Source organism: Anarhichas minor, unplaced genomic scaffold, assembly GCF_050575085.1.
Source record: "Anarhichas minor isolate MPS153535 unplaced genomic scaffold, ASM5057508v1 ptg000027l, whole genome shotgun sequence".
Classification (NCBI taxonomy): Eukaryota; Metazoa; Chordata; class Actinopteri; order Perciformes; family Anarhichadidae; genus Anarhichas; species Anarhichas minor.
Window position 1 is genome coordinate 23,907,319 of NW_027466473.1, and position 24,936 is coordinate 23,932,254.

General features: G+C 39.7%; 2 protein-coding genes and 4 non-coding genes across 8 annotated transcripts; 5 read left to right on the top strand and 1 right to left on the bottom strand.

The window, feature by feature from the left end:
• Window positions 1–246: 246 nt before the first annotated feature.
• On the top strand, window positions 247–318 carry trnad-guc (transfer RNA aspartic acid (anticodon GUC)). Its single transcript has one exon. It is a non-coding gene; the product is annotated as a tRNA-Asp (tRNA).
• Window positions 319–5,974: 5,656 nt separating this feature from the next.
• Window positions 5,975–6,047, top strand: trnav-cac (transfer RNA valine (anticodon CAC)). The gene has a single exon. It is a non-coding gene; the product is annotated as a tRNA-Val (tRNA).
• Window positions 6,048–7,577: 1,530 nt separating this feature from the next.
• Window positions 7,578–7,650, top strand: trnav-aac (transfer RNA valine (anticodon AAC)). Its single transcript has one exon. It is a non-coding gene; the product is annotated as a tRNA-Val (tRNA).
• Window positions 7,651–8,126: 476 nt separating this feature from the next.
• trnav-cac (transfer RNA valine (anticodon CAC)) lies at window positions 8,127–8,199 on the top strand. Its single transcript has one exon. It is a non-coding gene; the product is annotated as a tRNA-Val (tRNA).
• A 923-nt stretch (window positions 8,200–9,122) lies between these two features.
• On the bottom strand, window positions 9,123–18,240 carry timd4 (T cell immunoglobulin and mucin domain containing 4). Of its 3 annotated transcripts, XR_012956282.1 has the most exons (9): window positions 16,636–18,240; window positions 14,851–15,029; window positions 14,189–14,351; window positions 14,036–14,116; window positions 13,624–13,703; window positions 12,873–12,984; window positions 12,701–12,734; window positions 11,217–11,390; window positions 9,123–10,848 (listed from the first exon to the last, which is right to left on the bottom strand). XR_012956282.1 is itself a non-coding variant. In XM_076101724.1 (8 exons), the coding sequence occupies exons 1-8, from the start codon at window positions 16,703–16,705 to the stop codon at window positions 11,306–11,308; spliced, it is 804 nt and encodes a 267-aa protein (XP_075957839.1). In that variant the 5' UTR covers window positions 16,706–18,240; the 3' UTR covers window positions 9,123–11,305. The 3 variants fall into 3 exon arrangements, 2 of the variants coding, with proteins under 2 accessions (XP_075957839.1, XP_075957841.1); XM_076101724.1 differs by having other exon boundaries at window positions 9,123–11,390; XM_076101726.1 differs by lacking the exon at window positions 12,701–12,734 and having other exon boundaries at window positions 9,123–11,390.
• Window positions 18,241–18,305: 65 nt separating this feature from the next.
• LOC142960105 (uncharacterized) lies at window positions 18,306–23,744 on the top strand. Its single transcript, XM_076101723.1, has 4 exons — window positions 18,306–18,821; window positions 20,830–21,035; window positions 21,904–22,009; window positions 23,528–23,744. The coding sequence occupies exons 1-4, from the start codon at window positions 18,366–18,368 to the stop codon at window positions 23,699–23,701; spliced, it is 942 nt and encodes a 313-aa protein (XP_075957838.1). The 5' UTR covers window positions 18,306–18,365; the 3' UTR covers window positions 23,702–23,744.
• The last annotated feature ends 1,192 nt before the right edge of the window (window positions 23,745–24,936 follow it).

Genomic DNA, 24,936 nt, shown 5'->3' on the forward strand with positions numbered 1-24,936 from the left:
GTTTTATAAAACCAAGTTAAAAGTCTTAAAAATAGATATGGATGGATACAATGTAGATACATAAGAGAGTCATAATCTTTAACACCTTTAACATCTTTGACTATAACACCACCACTCTAATCCCGTTTCTTTAAGAAATCGCAACAGTGCCCTGCAGCACTCGCGCCATTTCCAGTTAACTCTGTCTGGCAGTCACCGATTTAGTCAAATACATTTACTTCCGGGTCACGTGCAGCGTCAGGCCCTTCCTCGTTAGTATAGTGGACAGTATCTCCGCCTGTCACGCGGAAGACCGGGGTTCGATTCCCCGACGGGGAGTACTTTTATTTTCTTTTTTGTATTTTTACAATTTTCCTTAATGTATTTTCATGTTTTTGAAGAGAGTAAAGGAAATAATCATAAGTCTGTAAGCCCGTGGTGAAGACTGACAAGAGATTAAAGCTGGAGCTACAGACCTGTACGCTCACAGAGCATCGACCTCAATAGAGGGTTGATTCACCAACAGGGAGCCATTATTATAGCACAAGTTTGACATATAGTTGACTTCAGGTCTGGTTTGTATTCTGTGAGCTGCTGTCTGACACTCTGAGGTAAAAACGAGGTCTCGTTTAGTGAGATGAGCAGTTGTGAGCTCTAGAATGAAGCATCAGGAGCTCCTGGGTTCTAAACTGGAACATGTTGTGTGTTCACTGACAGACGGAGAGGAAGTGATGACGTCTACAGCTGCTCTGAGAGACTAAAGAAGGTTCTGTGTTTCTCTCCGTGGATCCTGGTTCCTGAGACGTCCTTCAGGAAACAGAGACAGGAACGGCTTCCACCGTGAGGTCAGAGGTCAGAAAGAGACGGTCTGGATTTCAGAGAGTCTGTTTGGGGTCGACGAGAAAGAGAAGAAGAGTTGATCTGTTGATCAGAGACTAAACGTCTTGAGGACAAACAGCTGCTGAGTCTTATTTAACTTTACACATCTGGAGACATGTCGGCATGTAACGCAGTACTTTTACTAGTACTGGACAAATCTGAGGCACTTGTACTTTACTTCATGCTGCTTTCTACTTCCACTCCATTTATCTGACAGATATATATATATATATATATATATATATAGTAACTAAAGCTATCTATCTATCTCATGAATTAATCTCTCTGACAGTTAATACAATACAAGTACAGCTGAAAATATTACTCAATTTATCCATTTACAGAAACTAATATCTGAAACTATTTTGATGCTTTAAGTCGATTTCCCTACAAAACATGTTTTAATAATATTAATGTATTAATGTATTAGTAATAATAATTATTAGTAATATTTTTAGGTTTTGTAGACAAACATTGTGACAACATTTCTCTTTATTTTTACTATTTTTAAAACCAATCAATAAATGTTAAATAATCATCTTTAAATAATTAAATATAATAAATAATAGTTACGTGAAACAAAAAATAGAATATAATCAAAAATATACGAGAATATGGAGACAAAATATCAAAAGTACATTTTGAAGAAGTGATTAATTACAGTTTTAATAACAAAATAACTCAGATCAATAAAATCCTGTTTTTACATTAATGCATTAATAATAATAATCTAATGATGGAATATATATCAGAGTACAGCAGTCACAGTTTGAATACTTTAACTATATTTGACTGATTATACTGATGTACTTTTACTGTGACAGAGTATTTTTACTTTGTAGTATTAGTACTTTTACTAAAGTATAATTAATTTAATATAGCATATTATTTGAAAATACTCTGGTACTATTAAATAGTTAATTTAATGAATCATATTTCATAGAACAAGATCAAAGTTCTTCACAAGAATATAAATATTAAGACGATAGAAACAATAACGCATAAAGAACGGACTTTAATTATAAACGCAGTGAATCACAGCAGGAGGCCACACAGAGTTTAAGAAGTCCCTCCAGGTCCAGGTCTTCTCCTTCAGAGGCCACCTGTTGGCAGCTCTTTGAGGCCTTCAGCTGCGTACGTCTTATAGACCTTTGTGGAGCAGCAGAAGTCCTTCACAGGAGAAGTGAACCGAGAATGACCGCAGGCTGAACTCCTCCGATGTTACTGCTGCTTCTCCAGGATCTCTGCCACAATCTTCTCCCCTGTAACCCGGCTCAGAGGAGCCACATGAGGAGGGTTGAGGGTTACAGGAGGACCTTCTCTGGGCTGGTGTTGAGGGAGGAGCTGGTGTTTCTTCATTTGGCCAGATGTTTAACATATCTAGAGATGTGTTGGCATGTGGTCGGGTGAAATAGACTGTTGGGGTCAGTGCCCGTCCTCTGGACCATGGCAGCGTAGTCTTCATCATGCTGGAGCTCCGTGGTGCTTCATCAGCAGCTCTCATGGCTTCAGTCCACCGGTCCTGGTCCAGGACTTGGACTATTCCTCCTGTCTTGATGTCACCTTTTACAGACAACATGTTCAGCTCTGCTTCCAACAGGAGGGTCCAACACAGCTTCAGGTCCACGAGCCTCCACCCCTGGTCCGGGACCTGGAGACGTTCACCGGAGACTCCTGGTTCCCCGTCCCCCCCACTGGGCTTGATGAAAGTGGAAGCCCTCCTGCTGAAGAGGAGCCTCTCGCAGGGATCCAAACTGGACCAGCAGCTCCTAATATAACCCCCTTGTTGTAGTTGAGCTGCAAGGTTCCACCATACCTATCACTCTGACTGCAGCATCACCGGATCAGGGTCATCCAGTTCTCGTTCATAATGGTGAAGGAAGACGTGGTGCCGGTCCAAAGGTCTCCTGTAGCAGCAGAGTGAGGTGCTGCTGGACCAGACAATCCACCAGGTAGTGTGAGGACATGGACGCTCCACACCAGCCGTCAGCAGCAGAGTATCCACACAATGGAGCAGGAGTACCTGCCTGTCTGAGGAGCCCAGTGATGGTTCTCTGGCTGTAGACTCCTGACGTTCTGCACACTCGGCAGTAGGCGAGGTGAGCTCTCTCATATTTAAGATGGAGCGCCTCCGTCAGCTGCTCGGACGTGTCCTCTGGTGATCTGCCGTTGCGCCTCATCTCGTCCATCACAGATCTGCACACTGCCTTCTTGTGTGTCAAGAAAGCCGGCACAATGCTGCGGTAGCTTCTCCAGCCACTGGGGCTTGTCAGCATGCCAGTACTTCCTACAACTCTTGCAGGAGAGTCGTGAGGATAAAATATAGTACTGACCGCCGGTACCAATGATTACTCTCGGCCTTCCAACGCCGGACGAAGCTACCTGAGGGTTGGGACAACCGTGAAGACGGGGCAGGGTGTAGTTGTTCCTCACCCTCTCATGAGTGTGCTCAGGTTATCCAGGTCTCCAGAGGTCCTCTGAGGCCCTCCAGCAGTCCCACTAAAGCTGCTCCTGAGCTCCAGGGTGCAGGACCCTGAAGGCAGCACAGCAGTCCCTAAAACATACGAAGGAAGACTGGACAGTGTCTCTATATATATATATTTATTATTTATGAATAGATTTATTCATATACAGATGATATACAGTGCTCACTGGAACATTCAGAGGTTTAGAAATCCTTCTGTAATCAATGCCATCAGTATGTTTTGTGAAGGTCTTGAGCGAGCTCTTTGCTTCTACCCATCATGAGATGTTTCTTGTGTGAAACCTCGGTAATGGGACACCTTCTTATTGGCCATCAGTTGGGACTGAACCAGCTGATATTAATTTGCACTGACGAGGGGAAGGATTGCTTTCTAATGACTGATAGATGTCAGCTGGTGTCTTGGTGTCCATGCCTTTTTGCTCCTCCCTTTCTTCATGCGTTCAATACTTGTTCCCATTTTATTACACAACTTCATTTCTGAACGTATTAGTTTGGTTTTCTTTGTGTGTATGGATTACTTGGCTTGTTACCGACGTCTGGTGAAAGTGTCACGTCATTAGCACCTTTAGAAATATATTTACTGAGAAAAATGGTGACGCGTTCAATACTTATTTTACCTGCTGTATGTATGTATATTTCTATATTAATTTATTTATTTTAATTTTATATATTTTGTATTTATTTCTATATATTTATTTTTGCCTTTAATGAACGTGTTCAGTGTGTCTATGTTGAAACTATTTATGTTTATCGTATTAATAGTTCAGAGACCAGATGATTGTTAAAAATAAATGAAAGAAACACATCCTGATGCATTATTGTGACTCTGTGTACTTTAATTTACATTTACAAGTTATTTACTGTGTTTTTGTATGTATTATTTATTTGGACTAACAAAAATACATAAACATTTAAGTCAATAACTATTACATAAATAGATCAAAATGTCTCCGTATTGCACCTTTTATAATAACACAAATTAAACATGTTGGCTGTAAAATAGAAATAGTGTTTTTATCAAAGTAAAAATGGCCGAAATACGACTGTAGCTAAATTACCGATAGGTCCCTGAACGCATCCTTTAGGGGTTGTTAACCTTTAACACGTGACGTGTGTTTACTGTTTGGCACCTCAGCTCGTGAGAAGTTGTGGACCGGAAATAACTTGATGACTGCAAACTACCAACCGACCGGTTTGTGCTCCAGTGTTCATATTTAGACTCTCTGACCGCCTAAAACTTAACGTTAGCTGTCGTCTGACGGGAGGCTAGCTGACGTTAGCTTTCCTCCGACGGGAGGCTAGCTAACGTTAGCTTTGCTCCGACGGGAGGCTAGCTGACGTTAGCTTTCCTCCGACAGCTTTTTTTTTATCAGAACACGCATTTGATTGGCCGAGTAGCATCGCGTGATATGATTTACAACGCTTGTGATTGGTCGGTGTGCTTCCTGGACCTTCTGAACGAGTACCGTAAAGACTAGAAAAGCTGCGCCAGTAAAAAATTTCTTTAACGATGGCATCATGTGTATGTTAGCTGTACTGGAGACATTTTTACTTCAATAAAACACATAAAAAAAACGAATGTTTAAGTGAATGAAAACATGACGAATATAATCTAAGACAAATAACATCCAAACAGATAAAGCCAGCTCAACCTTTATGTACTTTTCAAGTTCACATTATTTTGTCAACAGACACGTTACCTACTTGAGAATCCTCCGTGGCTGTGAGGATTACCCATAATCCTTCGCTTCTACTACTAGGTGCAGGTACACATTTACAACAGCTGGTGGCATAGTTTCCCCATTTATCAGATGATCCTTTTCAACTGTTACACATGTGTAGCTCTGGTGTAAAAGTTATATTAAAACAAGTTATTCATAATGAAGTCAGACGAAATAACTCAGTGAGGTCATTAAACTGAAAGTAATTTAGTTTAATAAAGAAAAAGTGTTTTACTGAGAGATTAAGATCGTTTAGTCCTAAATAAAGTAGAATGTAAATAGGTGAGTGAGTAGGTGAAATAAACAGCACAACGTGTGTGTGTGTGTGTGTGTGTGTGTGTGTGTGCCCGTGCCCACTTGTGCTTAAAGTCAATTTAAGTATTAATCTGAGTCTGATGTAGTGAAAAAAAAGATTTTTGGAAAAGAAAGCTGAAGACATTTAAGTTGTGGTGTTTTGATAAAAGCTGATTCAGTTTGTATATTTTTTTTCAAGCAATTTGTTTACTTAAGTTTTAGTTTCATATTATTTCTTAAAGTACAGTTTCTTATGTTAAAGGGTCTAATTTGTGTTATTGGTGTTTTGTTTCTTGTAAATATTATTCAAACATTCTAAAAAGCAGTCGGTAAACTTTTATTTACTTTTCATCTCAACAAGTTGTCTGTGCTCAGTTATTTAAAACAGAGTTCTAAGAGACTAGATCCAGTAGATCTATTGGATCGATTGCTACGTTTGACAGTCTGTGTTTAGGGTAATATACATTTAAACCTTCGTGGTAGCTACCTTTAGGATACTGAACACCATCATTCCAGTTTAAAGGTAACTCAGGTCTCCTCTGTGGAACGTTTGGGTGCTAACACATGTAACAGTACAGGTTATTACAGCTGTCCCTGAACGCGCCACCTTCCACAAGTTTCCGTAGTGTAGTGGTTATCACGTTCGCCTCACACGCGAAAGGTCCCCGGTTCGAGACCGGGCGGAAACAGTTATTGCTTTTCATCATAAATGTTTAAATAAATATGACGTCAGCCGTCACTGTGATGACAGTCTGTTGTTAAATATAATATGTTCATTTCTTGTCGTGCAGTTGTGTCGATAACGACTCCTGCAGAACCTCGGTTTGACCCACAACAACAGATAAAGTCATAATTACCTTCAGAGATGATAAAGGGTCCATCAATGTAACAGTAGAGTGACAACTGGTGAGTCAATAAGTGTGATACATTCATAACTTTGTTCAGTTGGATGGAGATCGATGCATTGGATCTGTTTCCAGATGAGACGTTTACATCAACATGCTGGAGAGAATCAGAGCTGCAGAGTTAATGATTCCATCCCAGGACATTATTTGCAAATGTTACTATGACTTTAAGTTATTACTAATCGATACCATTTTCATTTTATATTCTCCTAAATTTTTGTCAATATCACTAACAATGTGTTATCATTAGTTTCCCACTGAGACTAGTTGTGTGTTATGTGAGCGCCCCCTGCTGGGCCCCTGCAGACTTGTCTCCGAGGGAGGTTGATCTGTAACGAGCTCCGTTGTAATATCTAAATAAGTTTATTTTTCTTCGTAGAATTGTTTCCTGCAGGTTATGTGTTAAAGAGGATTTATAGTGGTAACTTGTTGAGTTCACCACAGTCCTCCAAAAGTGAACCTTCAGAGACAGGTATTTCCAAACCACTTCTCCACAGTCAGACGCCATCGACTGTGGAACCGTGTGACAGACAGACAGCGACCCGGTCCTTCAACCCGTGACGTTTACCATGGAGGTCAAGGACAAGTGGTTAGGAAAGGACGTTAGGAGTCATTTTTGGACTTTTCTGTTTAAACTGCTGAATGACGAGTTTTCACCGGGGTCCCTGAACGCACCATGTATTTATAGAAACGCAAAATTTTAACATCATTTAAGTGGAAGCTTCAAATAAGACCGGTGAGTTGTTGTGCCTCGTCCTAAATGTTATTTATCTTTGTATTACTGTATTTGTAGTTTTTTCACCTTTGAGTGACAGCTCAATAAAGTGTTGTATTATCACAGATCTATGGTCGAAAACAAAATAAGTACATAGTAAAAAGTACAATATGTACATCTGAGATGTAGTACAGTATAAAGTACAATATGTACCTCTGAGATGTTTTACTAGTTTGACATATAGTTGACTTCAGGTCTGGTTTGTATTCTGCTGTCTGAAACGAGGTCTCGTTTAAGTCAGAAACAGCGCCCCCAAAATCACGTTTGTGGCCACAATATGTATTACACCCGTAGTGCTGAGAACTACCATAGAGAATGAATGGAGAACGTTAAGAGAGTTAAGCTCCGCTGCTGAAACCGTGAGACGTTTCTTAAGAAGAGGATTAATTACATCTACTTTGAAGGACTGCGTACATGGTTATAATCTTATCATTGAAGAAGTTCATGAAGTCATTACTACTGAGGTCTCTCGGAATACACGGCTCAACAGAGCTAGGACTAGGATATCTGTTGTGTTCCTGAACGCAACATCTCACCGAGTTTCCGTAGTGTAGTGGTTATCACGTTCGCCTAACACGCGAAAGGTCCCCGGTTCGAGACCGGGCGGAAACAGCTTTTGCTTTTCAAAAGAAGTCAAGATATATTTATGGAGAAAAAACAACGAGCTAAAATTCAAATAAATCATCGGGTTGTTCTCCAGTGGCATGTATGGATACACTACCTTCGTTGAGTACATTGGCACGCTGTAGTCAGTGACTTTATTTATTTTCTTAACTGTATCAAGTACATTCAGCATGTAATCAAGATCATTTTCTGTAGTCCCAATTTATAGATGTTCCCTTAACGCCTCGCAAGTGGGCGAAGCCGGAGCCCGGAAGCTCCCCAGAGACAGAAACCTGCAAAGAGAAACTGTTGCTTTTTATCATTCTTAACATATTTAAGAGTGCAATACAGGAGTCTACAAGAGAGGGCATGTGCAAGGGAAACGTATTAAATAGTCTGAATGTTAAATAAACATCTACAGACATTAGATAGATACACAGTGTGTCTGTTTTATAATCGGTTCTTGAACGCATCACTCTCACAGCGTTTCCGTAGTGTAGTGGTTATCACGTTCGCCTCACACGCGAAAGGTCCCCGGTTCGAAACCGGGCGGAAACACATATTGCTTTTTTTTTAATCTCCAGAAAACACCGTGAGAGCTACGGAGCAGATAAAACGTGAATGAGCTCTTATGAGTATAAACATTCGTTCAATTACATTCAAATATACATGTGGACATTAAGTTAGTTAAGATAAAATGCCACTAAACATGGTCATAAAGCACAATAAACACAGAATACCTTGTTCCCGTTCCAGCTAAGAGCTTAACCGTAAAGGAGGAATATCTTACGAACACTTTCCTTTTCTTTACACCGCCAATTATCCTAATTTTTTTATGCGAAGTTAAGTTTCTGCTCTCTGACGAGTTTGTATCTGCTTCCGGTTACGCCAGAAGGACTTCAAAATAAAGGACCCGAAACGTAAAAAGGCACTTACAAAATAAAAGCTGACAGGAAGTGATTATGTTAAGTCATTTACACCTGTTTGATAACATGTTTTCATTCTCATGGTTTAAACGTGTTTCTGTCTGTTGTGGGTGTAATTTATCAAAACATTGAAACAGCGCTCTTGTCCCATTGACCCCCATGATGTGGCTAACAACGGTACTGCCTCCTGTATGTGTATTGCAGTTAAATTGCATTTATTTATTGTTTTTCTGTTTTCTTCTTTAGGTTACTGAGATATTTACGGATATTAAGAACCCTGAAGACCCGCTACGACCTCCACATGGTAGGACCAACTTTAAACAATGTTTATACTGAACATCAAAAACTACAGGCACGACTCAGTCAGTACAATCTTTAGATATGACTCATAATACTGCAGTCTTGGGATGTATTTCCTCCAAAAAATATTTATAATTTTAATATTTATAATAAGAAAAGAAGCTCTGAGCTAATGAAACCATACTGAAGAAGTATTACTTCTATTATCTCAGGAGTGGATATCATTAAAAAAAAACTGTAAACTGTGACGTTAGGTTTTCTTCTCACACACAGAAGTTGTGATTGTTGTTTATTCAGCTTGTTTTCAGGAGGTTAATAATCACAGAAACACTCAGAAAAGAATAAAATACAAAGATCATTCATCTTCACATTTGACATGAACGTCCGCCTGGACTCAAAGATGAACCGACTAGAGTTGGCTGGTTAAAGTATGAGGTCATTGCGACCACGCAACACACACAGAATCAATGTGCGTTCTATCACAAATATCACAAATATCTAATAAGATAAAATAAAGATTACATGTTGTACAGTTAACAAAGAGGAAATAAAACAAACGTCCTCAAACTAACACAACAAACCCTTCTGATGTTAAATATTTGAATACTTATTGAAGGCATCCAGCGGTGTGTAATAGTACACAGACTTTGGAGGGGACAATTATTTATTAAAAATGATTTATTCATCTATTTATTCTTTAACATCTGTTTAGCTTTTTGTCTGTAGCTGTTGTGGCTGAAATGAAGAGAAGAGACTCTTCTTCTTGGAGTAGCAACCAGCGGGAAGTGTTTTAATGAGCACACGGCAACATACAACAAATCCAAAGTATTAGTTCTTACAGCTTATTCTTATAGTCTAACTTCAGCCCCCTTTATGTCGCTTTCCACCAATCAAACCAGTCGCTTGAACCACAAACAAAGCACATCTGGTCCTCCTCGTCATGTCATGCTCTCATCCCTTCAGCTGGGTCAAGATGACCTTTTGGCAGAACACACGATTCATGTACAGGAAATGTTTGGAATCAAGTTGGAGTGATGTATTTCTATTTGTCTGGCGCCTCTTTATCAGAACCCTCTGTAAGGCCCCCACATCTGGGCGTACAGCCAATCACACCCGAGGGAGGTCGTGCAAGAGTTTACACTGCTACTAAGCTGAGCTCACGCACACACACACACACACACACACACACACACATCTGGGCGCCCGGCACCACCAAGTACACGGAGCTTGAACTTCCTCCTCCTGCAGACAGAACAGGATCTGGACACAATATATATGAGATATATGCAGATAGATGGAAACAAGCTCTATACATTTCCACTTTACTTGAGTATTTATTGAATAACTTTAATACATTTTCAGATTTCATATTAAAACAAAATAAAGTAAAAATTATCATCTATTAATGTAGCAATAAATAAAGTCACTAAAACCATCTCCATCTTCACCAGCTGCAACGTTAAAGTGATGAAGATATTAATAAAGCTGGAACTAGTTTTAACTACTTTATATACAGAATATTTAGGCTGTATGCTGCTTAATAATACATCATAGTTTATTCGTTGATTTGAAGAAGTTACATAAACTGGAAATACTCACGTAAAGTAGGCTACAAGTACTTCAAAATTATACTTGCATACTAGAGTAAATGTACTCAAGTATGCAAGTAACGCTTGAAATTCGTTATCCATGTTGAAATGAATCACTGGCTGTTTGTTTTCCTCCGGGAAAGGGTCACGTGATATGTGCGTGACGAATCAGGGAAGGACACGTCGTGACTGTTAGAACCAATCAAGTAGCAAACGCGGGTGTGGGCGTCATCGTTTCCAAACTCCTCCGTTTTCGGTGCTCGAAAACGCCGGCGTAGTGTGGACGCTCAGTGTGAACGTAGCAAATCATATGCGTCTATAAATGGAAACGTAGTAGTGTGGACGTGGCTTTAGGCCACTCCTCCGTTTCCATTAGTTACATTCCAGCACTTCTAAAACAAAAGAGGACAAATTCTTTTTAATTTTGCTCTCAAAAATGACGCATTCACCTTTAAAACGTACACAATGTTTCTTCTCAATGATAAAATATATGAGTACTTTTACTTTTGGTACTTTGATGCTAATACTACTTTCACTTAACTTAACTTGAAACAGAGTATTGTGACTTTGCGGTTTTACTATTGTTAAAGGATTTCTCATGTTAAGAGATGGTTTCAGGTCGGTTCTGATGCTGAGCTTTTGTTTCATGTTTCATTTTACAAATCAGTTAGAAAGGTTTTTGTAACATTTCTTTTCTCCCGCTGCTCGTAGAGTGAAATAAAGATGTTAACGTGCAGCTGATGGTGATGACTTCACTCACTGAATGAAACACAGGTCGGATGAGAGCGTTGGATTTGTTGAACGTAATTTAAATGAAGCGCTCCCCGTGTTTTGTGTCTCCGAGGCTCTCTAGTCCAGAGTGTAGATGTTCTCCTGGACTGGTCTCCTCATCCGGATCTCATAGATGATGTGAGGAGGCTCTTCAGAGGAGAAGCTGGAGGAGAGAGTCAGAGGTAAACAGACGTTCTGTCACATAGTGGCACTTCAACAAACATTGACCGAGAATAAGTATTATTGTTATTATAAGTATTATTATTATATGTATTATTATTATTATTATACCTATTCCAATAATAAGTATTATTATTATTATTATTATTATATGTATTATTATTATATATATTATTATTATTATTATACCTATTCCAATAATAAGTATTATTATTATTATATGTATTATTATTATATGTATTATTATTATATGTATTATTATTATATGTATTATTATTATTATATGTATTATTATTATTATTATATGTATTATTATTATATGTATTATTATTATAAGTATTATTAGTATTATTATTATATGTATTATTATTATATGTATTATTATTATTATTCTATGTATTATTATTATTCTATGTATTATTATTATTATTATTATTATATGTATTATTATTATTATACCTATTCCAATAATAAGTATTATTATTATTAATATTATATGTATTATTATTATATGTATTATTATTATTATTATATGTATTATTATTATATGTATTATTATATGTATTATTATTATTATTATATGTATTATTATTAATATATGTATTATTATTAATATTATACCTATTCCTATTGTAAGTATTATTTTTATATATATTCCCATATTTTGGGATTCATCAGAGGCCACCATTTTAACAATAATTATAATTTCAGAAATATGTATTTTTTGTAAAACTGCCAATATTTTAAATCTACTCGGTTGATTTGTTGCCTCAAATATGATCAGAAGTGAATTAAATGCTAAGATACGAAATTGATAAATAAAAAATATAATTTAAAAAAAATACCGTTGTTCGGACCGAGACGCCGTCCTTCGGACTACGAGAACAAAAACTCGAGCTGCCGTCGTTGAGTCACGCTGAAGTGCCGGTTAGCATCATAGCTAGACTAACGTTAGCGGTTAGCGGCCTGTAGCCAATCAGAGGCAGAGTACAGGGTCGGGTCTTCCCGCACACGTGCAGAGTGGCCACCTCTTCACATTCTGGTAATAATGGTCGTTCATTCTTTTAATTTGTTAAAAACAAAAATCTCACACATTGCACCTTTTTCAGTCAAATATCTGAATACTTTTTGCTTCTTTAACTTCTTAAATCTTTCACCGTCTCCTTTCCGTTAGTCTCACTGTCTTGGTCGACTTTTTGCTGCGATGCTCCTAAACTTTCCCACAATGCATCGCTTGTCATTACCTCGCCAACATGTAAGATGGCGGTATTTAACAGCCCGTGTTTAACTCACCATCCGGTTTTTAAGACTCGTCTGTATATTCCACCTGGAGAAGGAAACGAGATCCGAGTGTGTTTCATATTTAGTTTGAAGCAAAAGCACATAAATAACAAATATTCTTTGTTATTTTGTATAAATCTCGTGGTGTGGAGACTTCCACTGAAGGAAGGAAGAGAAAACGTACGTTTGAAGGCCAGGAAGAGGAAACCCGCCCCCAAGATGAACAACACACTGAGGGAGAGAGAGAGAACGGGAACGTTGATCTGGAGAGAGAGAGACGATAGAGAGTCCTCCACCTGATATAAGAGAGAGAGAGAGAGAGTTTAAAGTTCCTTAAATATCAAACTATAAATATGATGCTATTTATGTCCAATATGATGAATAAGATTTAAAGCCATCGGGAGAGCAAGACGCTGTAAAAGCTCTGTTGTAATGTCAATAATGTAAAGGGAGGAAACTATTGTCTTTGTAGCCCGTGTTTATTTATATTTATTTAAATTGTGTCCATTAAAAGTATTCAGATTCAGCTGTTAGCAGTTTAGCAGTTTACCCTCTGATGTACAGACAACCATCACCGGATTACTTTGATACTGAAGAAAACTTTAAAACATGAAGGTTAATTAAGGAGTGACGTAGAGACGCCGTATACGTCTCTGGTAGAGACCTGTCAATCACCGTGTAGCCCCGCCCTAAAGCATCCCCTGCTTTATGGTCTGTTTGACTCTAAATGGACCATAATGTACTAAATGAACATCATGCTGTATTGAAGAAGACTTGAAACTAGAGATTGAGACCATAAACTCATGTTTACAATGTTTACTGAGGTAATAAATCAAGAGAGAAGTAGAGTCATTTTCTCATAGACTTCTATACAACCAGAGGAGTCGCCCCCTGGTGGACACTAGAGACACACGGGGGGGGTCGTGGTTACTCACTGTGATTGTGTCGGAGCGCAGCAGGGTGGAGTTCCTCCTCAGAAGGTCCAGCTGAGACGACAACAGCGTTTTCCAGTTTACTGCATCGAGATAGACGCAAGATAAACTCACGATTTGTGCTTTTATTACCGCTGAGTGGACGGAAACTCAGTGAATCTGCAACTTATCTAAAGAGCTCTACAGACAATCAAAGTTTGATTTACACTCAGTGAGACTTGTAAGTCGGTTTAAAATGTGTACAAAAGTTAGCCCGGTACGACCGTCACCGTTGCAACATTCACATCAAAAATGGCCGCCGCTCTGACCATCTTGCTGTATTGATTTGAATGGGAAATGTCCGTCCTACTCTGATCATATTTCTACGGTGGAACGTTCGGGGTCTCTGGGACCAGCAGGCAGATCTGTGGCTCACCTGTAGAGGCCGACGGCTCCGTGACTCGACTGGTCGTTGCTGATGTCGTTGTCGTTGGAGGAGGAGAACTGGTGACCGGAGCTGATGAGGAAAAAGAACAGGTTAATACTTCCTAATACACTTTCAATGTTCAGTAATGGAGGACAAACTCACCTTTGACCACTCTCAGGTTCATGATCACCTTCTTGTCGTTGAAGATCCCGTCCACGTCCACCCTGCAGCAGTACGGCCCGCTATCCGTCCGCCTCACGTTCAGGATGTCCAGGTCCATCTGTCCGTCCAGGACGTCCCCCGTCAGCCGGTAACGTTCCGCCACCTGCAGCATCGGGGGGGTCAGGGTTAGATCATCGTCACTTTGATGATCCAGGATCATTAAAACTGGGTCCACTCTTGGGTGTGAACCACAGACCGTATATAAGAAGTGGACGTAGTCGTCACTCATTGGTTTGTGGACTGACGTGTTGAAGCCTTAAGTTCGCCATGTTGTTTTAAGTGAACAGGAAGTGACCATATCTGGACTGAGGAGGAGTGACGTAGAGACGCCGTATACATCTCTGGTAGAGACCTGTCAATCACCGTGTAGCCCCGCCCTAAAGCATCCCCTGCTTTATGGTCTGTTTGACTCTAAATGGACCATAATGTACTAAATGAACATCATGCTGTATTGAAGAAGACTTGAAACTAGAGATTGAGACCATAAACTCATGTTTACAATGTTTACTGAGGTAATAAATCAAGAGAGAAGTAGAGTCATTTTCTCATAGACGTCTATACAACCAGAGGAGTCGCCCCCTGGATCTGTTGGTTCTCCTGACCTTCGAGACGACGCCGTGCTCGTCCGTCTGCACCAGGATGTTGTTGCACCAGAAGGTCCCGCAGCCGCGGCCCCAGCAGACCCGACTCAGACCGAAACGCTTCACTGAGTACTGACAGGACAGAGAGGCCACGCCCCCTTCCGCCACTTTAAAGCCGCAAACGGACGAAAAATGTCCACCTGCAGCACAGACGTACACACAGAGGGAACGATGGAAATATTAACTTTATATTTATATACAAGCAGTAAATATATTCACTATATATTTATATACAAGCAGTAATTATATTCACTATATATTTATATACAAGCAGTAATTATATTCACTATATATTTATATACAAGCAGTAAATATATTCACTATATATCTATATACAAGCAGTAAATATATTCACTATATATTTATATACAAGCAGTAAATATATTCACTATATATTTATATACAAGCAGTAAATATATTCACTTTATATTTATATACAAGCAGTAAATATATTCACTTTATATTTATATACAAGCAGTAAATATATTCACTATATATTCATATACAAGCAGTAAATATATTCACTATATATTTATATACAAGCAGTAAATATATTCACTTTATATTTATATACAAGCAGTAAATATATTCACTATATATTTATATACAAGCAGTAAATATATTCACTTTATATTTATATACAAGCAGTAAATATATTCACTATATATTTATATACAAGCAGTAAATATATTCACTATATATTTATATACAAGCAGTAAATATATTCACTTTATATTTATATACAAGCAGTAAATATATTCACTATATATTTATATACAAGAAGTAAATATATTCACTTTATATTTATATACAAGCAGTAAATATATTCACTATATATTTATATACAAGCAGTAAATATATTCACTATATATTTATATACAAGCAGTAAATATATTCACTTTATATTTATATACAAGCAGTAAATATATTCACTATATATTTATATACAAGCAGTAAATATATTCACTTTATATTTATATACAAGCAGTAAATATATTCACTATATATTTATATACAAGCAGTAAATATATTCACTTTATATTTATATACAAGCAGTAAATATATTCACTATATATTCAAATACAAGCAGTAAATATATTCACTTTATATTTATATACAAGCAGTAAATATATTCACTTAATATTTATATACAAGCAGTAAATATATTCACTTTATATTTATATACAAGCAGTAATTATATTCACTTTATATTTATATACAAGCAGTAAACGTCCCATTTGTTTGTTATAACAGCAGTGGTGGAAGAAGTACTGACATCATTTCTAAAAGTACTATTACCACAGAGTAAAAGTACTTTGTTACAGTAAAAGTACTAACACTAAACATTACGAATACTCTGTTCCAGTAAATACTAATGTCGTACAGTAAAAATACTCTGTTACACCGTTACAGTAAACATTGAGGAATGGCGTCATGATGACAGAGAGCCCAAAGTGACACTAAATGATTTTGCAGGAAAAACGACTTCAACCATGAAAACAGTTTCACATTAATGTTTCTCTCTCGTGACTTCTATTGTTTCAGCTGTTTTCTGTGCAACGATATAATAAAGATAAATGCAGTGCAGTAAAAAGTACAACATTTCCCTCTGAGATGTAGTGGAGTAGATGTAGCATGAAAAGAAAAGACTCAAGCAAAGTACAAGTACCTCAAATTTGTACTTAAGTAGAGTAAATATACTTAGTTACACTCCACCACTGTTGTGATGTCAGCAGTTTGTCTCACCTGACAGGACGAAGAGGAAGATGATGAAGGTCTGAGGCGTTCGACAGCGGCGAGTCGAGACGGCGGCCATCCTGTGAGTGTGTGTGTGTGTGTGTGTGTGTGTGTGTGTGTGTGTGTGTGTGTGTGTGTGTGTGTGTGTGTGTGAGTGTGTGTGTGTGTGTGTTCATTGTCCAGTTAAAGCACAACACAGTGCGTCTCTGTGACGGAGCTGAGGGAAGGGCCAGAGACACACTGTGTGTTTGTGTGACGTCTCGATGATGAAGTCTTCATTGATTCATTCAATAAGTCATTCATGTTTCATTTCAATGTGTCTTTTTTTGTGGGGGGGAAGCCTGGAAAAGATTTGATCTGTCCAGTTCTGTTTCTGTTCATAAACACAATGACGTGTTATCTACAGTCACTCACTCTCCAGGATGGCAATGTCACTGAAGAAACCTCAGGGGCCAAATAGGGGCCGAGTTAGCTAGCTAGCTTGACCATCTCCAGAGCTGGCCACTTAGTTAGCATTTCCAGAGCTGGCTAGTAAGCTGGTTAGCTTAACCATCTCCAGATCCATCATCTAGCGTGACCATCTCCAGAGCTGGCTACTTAGCTAGCTAGTCTCCGGAGCTCTCTTTTTAGCGAGGTGGTCTCCTAGCGTAAGGCAGAGGGACCGTACACCCACTGTTGGGCTGATTTTCTGTAACCAGTGTAGCATTAAAGCATGGAGGAATTAGCATGGGAGCTAGCTAACTAGCCGGCTGCTAAACGAGTACAATTTAACAACTTAATGCTTCCACACACTCTTGTCACAGCGTAGAAAAGCACACTGCTATCGCCAGATGACAACTTTGTTTGGATCGTTTTCTGTAACCAGTGTAGCATTAAAGCATGGTGCAACTACACAGGAAGTAGATGTATAACTTTAAGAGGCTGGTTGGATGTGAGTCCAGCCGCAATCGCCTCGACACTTTTCCAGAACTTGTCTGTTGTTGTTTTGTTTTCAAATGTAAGCTAACTAAACGTACTAATGTAAATAATCCATCAAGCATTTTGAATGCTATTTTGTTTTGGTTACTCTGAAAATAAAAACATGCACTACATCCGTAACTTTGAGAGGCTTTTGGACAGAAATGTTTCCTAGTTTGCATTTGACTACTTAGCTTATCCTTATATTTATCCATTAGACTTTTAAGGTTTTAAATTAAATGTGTCTTTTTGCTGATGAAAGAAAAGAAAAACAGAAATAAAACCATTTAGGAGCATGAACAGACTGTTGGAGGGAAATACTGGACTACAAAAGGACTTTGTATCTGTAACACACACACACACACACACAAACACACTGACGCTGATTGTGTAGAGACGTCGCAGAAACAGAGGACTCATTATTCACACCAAATATTTCAGTTTTTTACCCTCCAACGTCTGTTTCTCCACCAAACTGTCAAACCTGAGGCTTTTATTTTGAAAAAACAGTAATTTAACCATAAGATGTGTAAATTTGAGGAATAAAACTTTACAACATCGGAGCCACAGGGACTCCTGGTGATCGAGAAATGTTTAACAAGATTGTGTTTATTTTTTTTATGGAGGAAAATCGAAAGAAAATAATAGTATTGAGTATTACAGTTTGTTTACTCACAGAGTGCTTCTAGGTAGGAGGAAATGGGTGTGGTTTATTATCAGCTGGACTCTGTTCTGTTGTTGATAACAGTCAGAGCCAGTGAGCCGGTAGTAAAGACTTGATCATGATTCGCAAAAAAAACAAGAGAGGAATCGACTACCATGAAGCTGAAAAACAGCACTTGAAGAAGGAGGATTTGAAAAAGACAAAAGTGAGTAACCAATACCTCTTCAAAAACATCCCGCCGTACCCTCATCCAGAGTTCCATGTGTGTTGTCTGAAACACGACACGGACAAAAAGGGATTACATGGCATCAGGAGGGACGAGGGCTTCAAGAACCCGGACCAAGACTCTCTGCTGTGGTGGAGTCTGGACGTGGGACCCGAAGGGATCACCTCAGCTGAGAAGAGGCTCCTGGAGACCACCTACCCGGACCGGACGGAGGAGGAGAAGGCCCAGAGGCAGGAGAGCTTCCTGGGGAAGTTCGCCACCTCTCCGGCCTTCAAGAGGACCTCCAGGCTGGGCTCGTACCGCTTCACCTTTCCCCTGGAGGAGGTGCTGAAGGCCTACAGCGAGCAGGTACCGAGGGTCTCAAACATCTGCTCGAACATCTCATGATCAAAAAGGTCTTAACCAGAAGAGTTCTAAATACATCCTATCAATACATTCTATATGAATTCATTATTATTATCTTTGAACAGTTATCTGATGTGATGGAGAGTTTTCCCTGTGCTTGTACATTTCTACTGTGACTTAGTTTATGCGCCTTACTCACTAACAAAACTATATGTGTGACATATGATTGTGTACTAGCTGAATGGTAACAGCACCATATGTGTTATCTCTGTCTTTGCTTTGATGATAGGGAGTAACAGAGTGGGGGTGCAGCTCAACCAGAGAATGTTGAGGTGTGAAGATTCCCAGGGGTAAGCAAGGGTAATAAAGACACATGTCTTTGTGTGAGAAGGGTCAGAAGAGGAAGGATGACTGGAGGGGTCAATGGGGAGCTTGAAACTGATCAATTGTTATAATGTAAATACCCGATGTTCCCCCCCACTGTGTGCTGAGATGCTTATAAGCAAGAGAGACACTGTCTGTCTGATTCCTCCTGCATGAAAGCCTTCTCTGGCCAGAGAATAAATGCTTTGAAGACAAACTTCTTTCCTCAATGTTTCAGTATTCAGTATTATAGGACTCACTCGGTACTATTGAATCGTTTTTTTCCACCACACTGTCAACGTCGGCTCTTTCCTCATGCTACATCCACACTACTCCGTTTCTATTTGGAAGCAGATTTTTCAAATAGAAACGATCTCCGTCCACACGGAGTTTCAGCATCATTTTCGAGTTGATCTGCGTCCACACGGCAGCCTTCGAAGGCGGACAGCACGTGACCATTAACGTACACTGGGCATGCGCGTGACGGTGTAAACAGGAAGTGGATTGGTTGCTTAGTTAAAAAAAATACGACAGAGTAATAAAGTACTCTTTAATAATGAAAGGTTGTATTTGATATTTAAGATCTTCCTCTAAAATATTCCTCTATAAACTCAAACAGACAGTTCGTGGAAAGTTTTAGAAGTTTTATTTTTCAGACGTAGTTACAGCGCTGCGGGTCTCTCTCTCTCTCTCTCTCTCTCTCTCTCTCTCTCTCATCAACTTTACTTTAAAATCAACACTTACACGTAAACGTTTACTAGATTATGGGTCCATCAATGTGGTCAACACACGTCTCTCACTCGGTTCCTCCGTGTTGTTGATGTCTGTTCTCACTCGTAGCTCTGAACATCATGTCCGACTAGCTAGCTTCTAAGCTCATTTTAACATTACCGCCAATAGAGAAATGCTAACCGCGATTAGTATTTAATACAACACAAATGCTATACTAAAAGAGCGAATAGAATATATCTTCTCTTACATACATAGATCTTTTCATGCTTCATAAATACATACTTACAGACTAAGGTCTCTCAAGGCTACCAAACGGAAGAAGTAAAACGTTAGTGCAGCGTGTCTTCTCATTAGAATCTAAAAACAACGAGCTGCTCCATAGGGCTGATGACGCCGCTGGTCACGCCGCTCGCTAATCGCTCCAATAACAGCTGCTTCCTCCACAGAAATGCAGACTTTTACTGCACAACAGCTGCTAGTACAGACAACAAAGCAAGCAACGCTTGAAATTCGTTATCCATGTTGAAATTAATCACTGGTAGCCCAGTTTGTTTTCTTCCGGGTACGGGTCACGTGATAGTGAGTGTGACGAATCAGGGAAGGAGACGTCATGGCTGCTAAGAACCAATCCAGTAGCGAACACGGGTGTGGGCGTCATTTTTTCTAAACACATCCGTTTCCGACCGTCCACACGCAAATGCAACCCCGGAGTTTTCAAACTCCTCCAACCTCGGGGGTGTTTTCAAACTCCTTCGTTTAGGATGCTCCAAAACTCCGGTGTAGTGTGGCCGCTCAGTGTAAACGCAGCAAAACATGTGTTTCCAAACAAAAACGGAGTAATGTGGACATGGCTGCAGTTCATTACGGGTGAATTTTTTAACGGGTTGTCCATCAAAACCTTTTTCATTGTCGACAGATTTGCTCCGGCGAGCCGCCCATCATGCGGGTGTATGCGACCCACCTGTACAAACAGGAAGTGATGTACGCCGTGCTGGTCCACAGTCCGGCCAATCAGGAGGAGTTCTCAGAATATCCTTTGCTGCCCGACGACCCAAACGCTGTCTGTGCTTTTAAAGATGGCTGTTTCATCTGGAGGTCTGAGGCCATGTGTGAGACACATACGTGAGTATTAACCACAGACACTGAACTATCCTACTGTAATTACTGACACCTGAACTAACCACAGACTCTAGACTGTCCTACTGTTATTACAGACACCTGAACTAACCACAGACACTCAACTGTCCTACTGTTATTACAGAACCTGAACTAACCACAGACACTAGACTGTCCTACTGTTATTACAGAACCTGAACTAACCACAGACTCTAGACTGTCCTACTGTTATTACAGACACCTGAACTAACCACAGACACTCAACTGTCCTACTGTTATTACAGAACCTGAACTAACCACAGACACTAGACTGTCCTACTGTTATTACAGAACCTGAACTAACCACAGGCACTAGACTGTCCTACTGTTATTACAGAACCTGAACTAACCACAGACACTAGACTGTCCTACTGTTATTACAGACACCTGAACTAACCACAGACTCTAGACTGTCCTACTGTTATTACAGACACCTGAACTAACCACAGACACTCAACTGTCCTACTGTTATTACAGAACCTGAACTAACCACAGACACTAGACTGTCCTACTGTTATTACAGACACCTGAACTAACCACAGACACTAGACTGTCCTACTGTTATTACAGAACCTGAACTAACCACAGACACTAGACTGTCCTACTGTTATTACAGACACCTGAACTAACCACAGACTCTAGACTGTCCTACTGTTATTACAGAACCTGAACTAACCACAGACACTAGACTGTCCTACTGTTATTACTGACACCTGAACGATGTTCTGGTTTCCAGTTGTCTCTCTATAGATTCCAGAGCTGCAGTAATATTCAGCTTATAGATGCAATTAGTAAAAGGGTTCAAATGTTTTTTGTCTCCGTTTGTTTTTGTCAGCTACGTCCTGAGACGTGATGAAAAGCAGATGGCAGCTGAGCCTGTGTACAACTATCAGTATTATGTGTGGGATAATGTCGCTGTCGCTCTGCATGTGGACGACCAGGTACTTTCACCACTTCTTCCTACTCTTAACAGACAGTCCCATCCTCTTTTTAGTCTTTGTTTCTTCTTTTCTGTCCGGATCCACTTAGGTCGGGATGTCCCAAGTGGATCTGCATGCATGTTATCAGAGCTTCATCGGAGCTGAAATTAATGTCTCTGCAGTAGATACTGACCTTTGAATGTTTCTGAGTTCCACTGTAAATATATAATATGAGCAGTGACGGCTGGCCCATAGAGGGCGCCCCCCCCCCTTGAGCCACGAAAAAAAAAAAAAAGATTATACAAATTGTCAATATTTGTGTTTTTGAAATATGGAATGCACCCAGTAATATGTGTATATGTATGTGTATAGAATAAAATATGATATCTGCGCAAAATATATGCTTTATATGCTCCCTGCATGTCCTCTCCGCCTGTCTGCATGTCTAAGAAATGGCCCACAGGAGGCGGGTCTATGAAGCAGTTTAGCCAATTGCTGATTAAAGATATAAATGTTTGACATACAATTTAGCCAATCAGCGTCCTCAAATAGATTCAGCTTGGGGCCAAATCTGTATTGCCCCTAGCTGCGCGTTCTCGTCAGGAGAAGTCTCTACAGGCGAGCGCGAGCACTTCTCCCCCAAGTCTCGTTTGAGAGGAGAACTTTGAGGAGAAACTTCAGGCCAAAAAGCTGATCCCAGATCAGCCTGACCTCACAATCAGACAGCAGACTAGCGGGAAAGGGAAGCAGTACATGAAGCTTCTCCACTAGCTGAACACCAGACAGGTTTGGCTAGCTGGATGACGTCATGCTAATAATTTATTTAGCTTTTTAAAACAACGGGGACAGATCCAACACGGACAGTTAGGGAGTGAGGGATGAGGAGGTAAGGACACATGAGAACACCAGGACACACATGGAGAACTCTGTCAAGCTACATATTAGGCAAAGTGAACATCTTTTCTTCTACATAGTTGTCCTCAGTCTCATCTGCTTAACGTGGTCATGGAGGCATCAACATTTAATAGAGATGGTAAATTAACAGTGAAAACTCATCACAGCTTAATTTAACATCAGTATTCATAATTACACTTCATGTTTACTTCTCCTGATCTTTACCTCCTATAACAAGGTCCATAGGGGCATCTCAATAAATAAACATGTTCTATTATATTTATATATATATAGATATATACTGTATATTTCTGTGTGTTTTATATTATACTGAATATATAATATTATACGATATATATATTATTATATTATACTGAATTGCCTGTGAGGGTGACAAAAATAAGATGTCCTGACGTGTTTATCAAAGTGTTATTTACTGCTTTTTTCATGTTGGAATAAAGGTTAAATATTTAACTGCAAAGTAGTAATACGTGTTTGATACTTTAATATTTTTTGCATTAAAACATACTGGGATGTTTGCTGAAATTGATTGGATGGCCCTACCTACAACATGTTCCACCAGCCGCCACTGAATATGAGTAAATTAGCCTGCAGTCATTTTCTTTTGTTCTTTTTCTGCATTAGGTGCTGAACTTTGATGCCGGCCGACTGAGAGAGAACCTCAAGTTCTGCGAAGCAGAAAAGGTTGGACTGATACGTGATGTCGAATTTGAAGATTTCTCAGAAGCTGAAGAGGCTGTTAAAAGATTGTGGCCCGACAGCCCATCACCACTGGAGAAAGACGAAGACCCACAATAACTAACTGTCAAATACAACAGAATAAAGAAATATATTCAAATCAGTCAGCGCTGTTCTTTTTATAGGAATCATAAGCTTGAGATACAATAGTAGGGTCGTATGTGTATAGATAGATAAATAGATATATACTTTATTCATCCTGCAGGGGGAAATGTGTTCCTTACAGCAGCAAAAAATATACTTAAGCAATTAAAGTAACAGAGTAAAATATATAAATATTAAGTATAAAAATGCACAATATATACAATGAAATAGTATGGTATTAAATGAACTAACTAAACAGTAGTGCCAGCAGCAAACAAACAACAGTGCAGCAGTGTTATAGTCTTGTGATTGATTTAGCCAGAAGTGATATATTATACAGTGTTATAGCAGGGGGAAGGAATGTTCTCCTGTATCTGTCCTTGTGACAGCGGAGCTGGATCAGTCTGTCCCTGCAGTAGGTGGTGGAGAGGGTGGTCCGGGTTATCCAATATGGATAACAGTTTCTTCAGTGTCCTCCTCTCCACCACCTCTTCCAGATTGTCTTGTTTGCAGCCAATGATGGAGCCGGCCTTCTTAATCAGTTTATTAAGTCTGTTGGTGTCTCCGGCTCCAATGCTGCTCCCCCAGCAGACTACAGAAGTACAGTGCACTGGCCACAACAGACTGGTAGAACATCTCCAACATCTTGCTGCACACGTTGAAGGATCGAAGTTTACTCAAGAAAAAGAGTCGACTCATCCCCTTCTTGTACACAGCGTTGATGTTGGTCTGCCAGTTCAGTCTGTTGTCGATGGAGACACCCAGGTACTTGTACTCCTCCACCATGTCCACATCCTCTCCCAGAACTCTCAGCGGTTGTGGAGCCGTCGTCTTCCTCCTGAAGTCGACCACCATCTCTCTGGTCTTGGCCACGTTCAGGTGATTTCTACCGGCCCACTCCACAAAGTCATCCACTACTGCCCTGTACTCCTCCTCCCGTCCGTCCCTTATACACCCGACCACTGCAGAGTCATCAGAGAACTTCTGCAGATGGCATGACCCAGAGTTGTACTGGAAGTCAGTGGTGTACAAGGTGAACATGAAGGGAGACAGAACAATTCCCTGTGGGGCTCCAGTATCACTGACCACCGTATCAGACAGCACACGGCCCAGTCGGACAAACTGTGGTCTGCCCGTGAGGTAGTCAGTGATCCAGGAGACGATGGACGTGTCTACACCCACCATAAAGGTAGATTCATTTAGGTAGGTGT

Excerpts from the sequence above, each read along its gene's own strand:
- timd4 (XM_076101724.1), bottom strand. The coding sequence starts at position 16,705 with ATGGCCGCCGTCTCGACTCGCCGCTGTCGAACGCCTCAGACCTTCATC. Across the intron at positions 14,352-14,850 it reads AGCACGGCGTCGTCTCGAAG|GTGGCGGAACGTTACCGGCT; the intron begins GTCAGGAGAACC and ends CCGATGCTGCAG. Across the intron at positions 14,117-14,188 it reads GAACCTGAGAGTGGTCAAAG|CTCCGGTCACCAGTTCTCCT; the intron begins GTGAGTTTGTCC and ends TTTCCTCATCAG.
- LOC142960105 (XM_076101723.1), top strand. The coding sequence starts at position 18,366 with ATGATTCGCAAAAAAAACAAGAGAGGAATCGACTACCATGAAGCTGAA. Across the intron at positions 21,036-21,903 it reads GCCATGTGTGAGACACATAC|CTACGTCCTGAGACGTGATG; the intron begins GTGAGTATTAAC and ends TGTTTTTGTCAG. Across the intron at positions 22,010-23,527 it reads CTCTGCATGTGGACGACCAG|GTGCTGAACTTTGATGCCGG; the intron begins GTACTTTCACCA and ends TTTCTGCATTAG.